Here is a 6,321-nt window from a genome sequence, read left to right as displayed (position 1 = left end):
TAAGCAAAAGGATTGAGGCACAGCTTAGTTAAGTACAACTGCCTCTAATTTTGACAAGATCACAATCTCACCAGGATCACTGAGAGTGCCAATAGGAGGGCAATCCACTTTTAAGTTCACTTGGGTATTTTCAGACTTCAGATATTCACTGCATGTTGACCAGAGAATCTGTCTTGTCACATAGCCCGTTCCTGGGATCATTCAGGACACAGCAGCTGGTTTTCTTCAAAGCAACATAATCAAAGAAGATGAAACAAAATATGTCAAGCTTCCAGGGTTCCCATTTCTTATTCTAAGACTGGGTAGAAGAAATAATATATTCTATTTTCTCATAGCTGTAGAGGATTGAGGCCCAAAATCAAGGTACCAGGAGGCTGAGTTCCTTTCAAGGCCACTTTGCTTGGCTGGCAGATGTCTGCTTCTCATGATGTCCTCTTGTGCTCTTCCTTGAATCCATATATTTTGTGCCTGAATATACTCTTCTGGTTAGGACTCCAGTCAAACTGAATTTAGGAACCGCTACAATGAATCCATTATGCCTCAATTTCCTCTCCAAAGGGCCTGAATGGAAATATGATCATATTTTGAGTAACTGAGGTTCATATAACTTGATGAGTTTGACACCATTCAGTTGACAGGAAGCACCCTAAACAAGCACAGCCTGGAGTTAGATGACTACATATTTGCACTATTCTCTTTATTAGAAGTGAATTAAGTCAAGTTCATACTCAAGGACATGGCATCCACAAAGGCATTGAACTGAGAGGCGTTCTCATTGGAGATTCTCTACTACACTCACTGAGAGAGAAAAAACACCATTCAGATGTTGATTTTCAAATCTTCTTTGGCATTATATATGAAAATATTTCCCTGATTTCTGTCAAACAGAAGCTAAATAGTAAAGCATGATATACTCTTTTGTCAAGTCATCGGTTGTTGGAGAAGGTAGAAGTCATGCCTAATATTTCTGGTTGGGAATTCTTAATCTGCTAATTTAATATTTTTATCATCCTTTGCTTATTAGATATGTACAAGAGTTCTTTTCCTTAATTATTTGACTAACATCAAACAGAAAATGACAAACTATGATAAAGCATGATTTCAATGATGGTTTATTATTCATAAAAGAGGCCAAATAAGCATCTATTCATGAATTTCATGGTTTGTTCTCTGCTCTCTTCATTTTTCTAGGCTGATATTGCAGAGGATGATAAAGTCTCATTTACTAGCAAACAAATCAAGCATATTCTCTTGCATTGTGTTGCTGCATTTTTGCAAATCCATGCATAATTTTTGGGCTCATCATTCCAGCTGGTAAAATTTTGAAACTTTAGTACCTGAGCCATGACAGAAAAATTTAAATTTGCAGAGGGATCATCATCATCTGGGCATCACCTGAGTGACCCATTGTCACTGAGAATCCATGTTTTAAAATATTTTATTAATTCTTTGAGAATTTCACATATTACATATTGATCCTGTTCATCCTTCTCCCCCAGGTCCTCCCAGGTCTGCCCCTTTTCATGCTTATCAAGTTTTGTGTTACCAGTTTTCCTTAAATCTCTCAAGTCCATAGTGTTGCCCACATACTCTTTGATGTAGCCAACCACTTTCTGGTTGGATTAAAATCTTGTTGTGTGACTATTCCTTGGCGCAGGGGGGATGTGAACAAATATCCACTCACCTTATATATAGAAGTGGTGATAGATCAAAGTACAGATAAATTCCAACTTGTTCAACCAACGAGTTTTATTGGCATAACTAATGGGAATATGGATGAAGGGCTACTTATAGGGACATAAGTGACTGAAAGACAGCTACATCACCAATAGCCCACCCCAGCATGGGTGACAGCTCAGAAAATCTGGAAATCTGGAGTATATTGTATAACCTGCAGGCAGCTCAACAAGTTGGATGGTGTCCATTCCAGGTGGCTCAGTTGACCTAAGACTCTTGCAAGCAACTCGGCTTGTCAGAGAATCTTCTAACATCATAAAATAAATATTGATAGAAATATATACCTGGAATTATCACCACAGGAATATTTAGGCATGGAGGAATAAATAAAATTGTGGTTGATTAAATTTTTTGTGAATCCTTAAATTCGATGTAAACACTATACCAGCTGATCTAAATGAAAATTAAAATTATATACAATAAGTTCTAAATGAAACAAGCATGTAATAGTGACTTTGTAATAGGTGAGGGTACCTCCCTGAGACACTTACTTTTAAAGAGAATTCTGGATTTACCAATAGATGGTTTACAAACAGTAAAATATATCCTTTCCAATGCACATTTCTCTGGGTTTTAAAAAAATACATACCAACTTTTTAATTTTCTTTTGCAGATGAAATGTAAGTCCAATGCTACATGACATTGTCACCTTGCCTGGAAAGACTATCTCCCTAGGAGCTAATGGCCAGGTGGAAACTAAGATGATTCTAATCCAAAATGAAAGTTGTCTTGGGAGGTTCAGAAAAGCTCCTTGTAAGTGAGTGTAATCCTTGCTGCAGACCCAAGTCCTGATTCTTTGCTGAAAGCCTATGAAGTCTCACTATCAGCACCCACTCCACACAGCTCCACCCCAGACCCTATTTCTATTTGTTTCTCTTCTTTCTTGAGCTCATTTTGCTACCTGGAAGGAAACACATCACAGGGACCTTCCTGCCACTACACTGAAGGTATGTGTGTTTTTCCATTCTTAGGTGCTTTCCATAACATATCACAAAGTGGCCTGTTATGTCTTCTCCATCTGTCTTACCACCAAATGATGAACAATTATGATTTTTCAAATGAATCAGGTTCACTTTCTTTGATTCAGTGATTGAAAGTACTTTCAGTCCTAGACATTAAATTACTGCTTGGCATTCTCTGCCATGTACACTGTATTTGGCAACCATTCCTGACTTTAATTTATGTCCAGTATTGCTCTTTAGCTACTGAATTATGACTATATCAAAATGTTCATTCTTCATCTTTCCTGGCATGTTTAACATCCTTCACTGCTTTGGTGACAATCAGTGGATGTTTACAAAGCAGATACTGGAGGAAGTTGAAGGGAGGTGGATACAGTCTGATGGTCTTTGTTGCTAATGGAAGAATCACCTCTACCAGTCAATGGAGAGGCTGGGAATGAGGAAATATCTTACTGTGTGGATGATCTAATCCTTCTTATTGACTTTTCACAGTATAAGAAGAATTTACCACCTTATATACATGCAAAATAGACCTAAAGTACCAGTTAAATTGCAGTGTATCATAAGCATGGCCTGACCAATCTGTACAATACTAAGCATGATCTAGGTGCACAATAAATATTGACAAATATGGACACATTGAAATTTTAAAAAGTATTTAAAATCTCAATAAATATGTATTTATGGGTGAGCATTTGTACAGATGTATCTATGCATGTGAAATAATAAGGAAATATTGTTTTTACTACTTAATATTTGAAGAATAAAGGGCCTCATGACATTACACAGATCAGAGTGTGATATCTATAGACATCACATGCCCAGGTATCTGTACAGATTGGCAATTTTTGAAGTAACTATAAAGCCTTATATCTCAGAAAGTTCCATAATTTGCTTATATTTTTATCATTTTTATATACTTGAGAATTTCTTAAAACATTTTTCACAGAACTCAAATAGTCATATCAAAGTACGTAGACTGAAGTAAACATCTAGGTAATGAAAATAATGTGTTTTCATTTGCACAGGAGCATGTGAGTTTCCAACCTTTCCTTTATCATTGACTAGAAAATACTACAGAGGCTATATGTATTGCAGAGAAGTTGTGGGCTGCCTCTCCTGAGCTATGTGAGAAGACATATTTTCTTGGAAAGAGCTTCAGACTCTGTCATTGGCAAACCTCCATGTTTGCACCTTTGTTTGTGTGGAAGAGTCAAGAATAAATACATTATGAAAATCAACTCAGAAATTCTCAAAAAAACTCTCAAAAACACATTTAAAAATAGCATTTCAAATGAGTATGTCAACAAATCTTCAGAACTCATATAAAAAATGGAGCATTTTATGCATACAATATGTGATATCTTCCAGAACACACTGATGACCATTTTAGTCTTGGAATTAATCATTGGAAATTTAGGAAATGGATTCTTGGCACTGGAGAATTGCGTGAACTGGATCAAGAAAAAAAAGATCTCATTTGTAAATCAAATCCTCATTGCTTTGGCAACCTTCAGAATTTGTGTACTTTTGTTCTTGTTCACAAATTTATTAATTTCCTCGGTAAATTCAGATTTAGTGATTACTTCAAGGATGGTAAAAATCATTAATAATCTATGGATTATAGTCAACCATTTCAGCATATGGCTTGCTACATGCCTTGGCATTTTTTATTTTCTCAAGATAGGCAATTTTTCTAACTCTCTTTTTCTTTATTTAAAGTGGAGAGTTAAAAGGGCAGTTTCATTGACACTGCTGGTGTCTCTGGTCCTCTTGTTTTTAAATATTTTACTGGTCAACTTGGAAATTAATGTGTGTGTAAATGAGTCTCAAAGAAATATATCCTACAGTTTCAGTTCTCTTTACCATGCAAAGTGTCACAGGCATGTGTTAAGCCTTCACACTGTTTTCCTGTCTGTCCCCTTCGTTGTGTGCCTGTCATCTTTCCTCCTGCTCATCTTCTCCCTGTGGACACATCACAAGAAAATGCAGCAGCATGTCCAAAGATGCAGAGATGCCAGCACTACAGCCCACATTAAAGCTTTGCAAATTGTGATTGCCTTTCTCCTGTTATATACCACCTTTATCTTGTCTCTGTTAATACAACTTTGGAAATATGAGTTACTGAAGAAAAATATTTTCCTTTTATTTTGTCAGGTTGTATATATAGCTTTTCCTTCATTCCATACATGTGTCCTGATTATGGCAGATATGAAGCTGAGACAGGCCTCTCTCTCTGTGCTGTGGTGGCTGAAATGCAGGCTCAATTACATGGAAGCCTTAGATCTCTAAAACACTAGAGATGATGTTGCATTTTCCAGACAAAGATTAACAAATAAAATTTTCTTCTGTATTTTCCATTTTTACATTTAAATAATCTTTGACTTTGAATGCATAAATTTTATGTTTTGTTTTCAATAAGCACTAGCTAAAATTATTACTAATTTAGCAAGTTGTGTACAAAGTTATTTCTTTTTTTATTAAGAATTTTTTTTATTCATTTTACGTACCAACCACAGATCACCTTCTCCTCCCTCGTCCAGCCCCCCAACCTTTCCCTCCAAACCACTCCCCATTCCCTCCTCTGACAAGGCAAAGCCTCCCATGGGGAGTCAGCAGAGCCTGGCACACTCAGTTGAGACAGGTCCAGGCCCCTCCCCCTGCATCAAGGCTGTGTAAGATGTTCCCCTGTAGGTAGTGGACTCCAGAACACCAGGCATGGATCCTGATCCCACTGCTAACCAGACCAAGGTACACAACTGTCTCGCCCATGCAGAGGGCATAGTCAAGTCCCATGGGGGCTCCACAGCTATTGGTCTAAAGTTCATGAGTTCCCACTAACCTGCTTTGGCTGTCTCTGTAGATTTCCACATCATGATCTCAATGCCCCTTGCTCATAGAATCCCTCTTTGCTTTCTACAATTTGACTCCTGGAGCTCTGCCTGGTGCCCAGCTGTGGCTCCCTGCATCTGCTTCCACCAGTCACTGGACAAAGACTCCATGATGACAGTCAGGGCATTCACCAATCTGATCATTAGGGTAAGCCAGTTCAGGCACCTCCTCCACCACTGTCACTAGTATAAGCTGGGGTCATCCTTGTGAGTTCCTGGAAACCTTCCCAGCACCCAGTCTCTCCCTACCCCATGTTCATAGGAGCATTACTCGTAATAGCCAGAACCTGGAAACAACCTAGATATTCCTCAACAGAAAAATGGATAAAGAAAATGTGGCACATATACACGATGAAGTGCTACCCAGCAGTAAAAAACAATGACATCACGAAATTTGCAGGCAAATGGATAGAACTAGAAAATACCATCCTGAGCGACGTAACCCAGACTCAGAGAGACAGACACGGTATGTACTCACTCATAAATGGATACTAGATGTAAAGTGGAGAATATCCAGACTACAGCCCACAGCTCCAGAGAGGCTAGCTAACAGGGTAGACCCTAAGAGAGATTCATGGATCTCCCTGGGAAGAGGAAATAGATGAGATTTCCATGAGTAAACTGGGGGTAAGGAGGGGTAATAGCAGGTAGAGGATGGGGGAAGAAAACATAAGGGAATAGGATGATCTAACTGACACAGGAACAGAGTGTGAGAGCAATGAAAGAGATAC

The 6,321-nt window shown here is 38.2% G+C and overlaps 1 protein-coding gene across 1 annotated transcript; it reads left to right on the top strand.

The window, feature by feature from the left end:
- Positions 1 to 4,031: 4,031 nt before the first annotated feature.
- LOC128098484 (taste receptor type 2 member 117-like) lies at positions 4,032 to 4,991 on the top strand. Its single transcript, XM_052719687.1, has one exon. It carries the CDS (start codon positions 4,032 to 4,034, stop codon positions 4,989 to 4,991), a length of 960 nt encoding a protein of 319 aa, XP_052575647.1.
- The last annotated feature ends 1,330 nt before the right edge of the window (positions 4,992 to 6,321 follow it).

This window comes from Peromyscus californicus, unplaced genomic scaffold (assembly GCF_007827085.1).
Source record: "Peromyscus californicus insignis strain IS unplaced genomic scaffold, ASM782708v3 Scaffold_6__1_contigs__length_162567912, whole genome shotgun sequence".
Classification (NCBI taxonomy): Eukaryota; Metazoa; Chordata; class Mammalia; order Rodentia; family Cricetidae; genus Peromyscus; species Peromyscus californicus.
The sequence above is the reverse complement of the archived record's forward strand: the minus strand, read 5'-3'. Positions and strand labels throughout refer to the sequence as shown.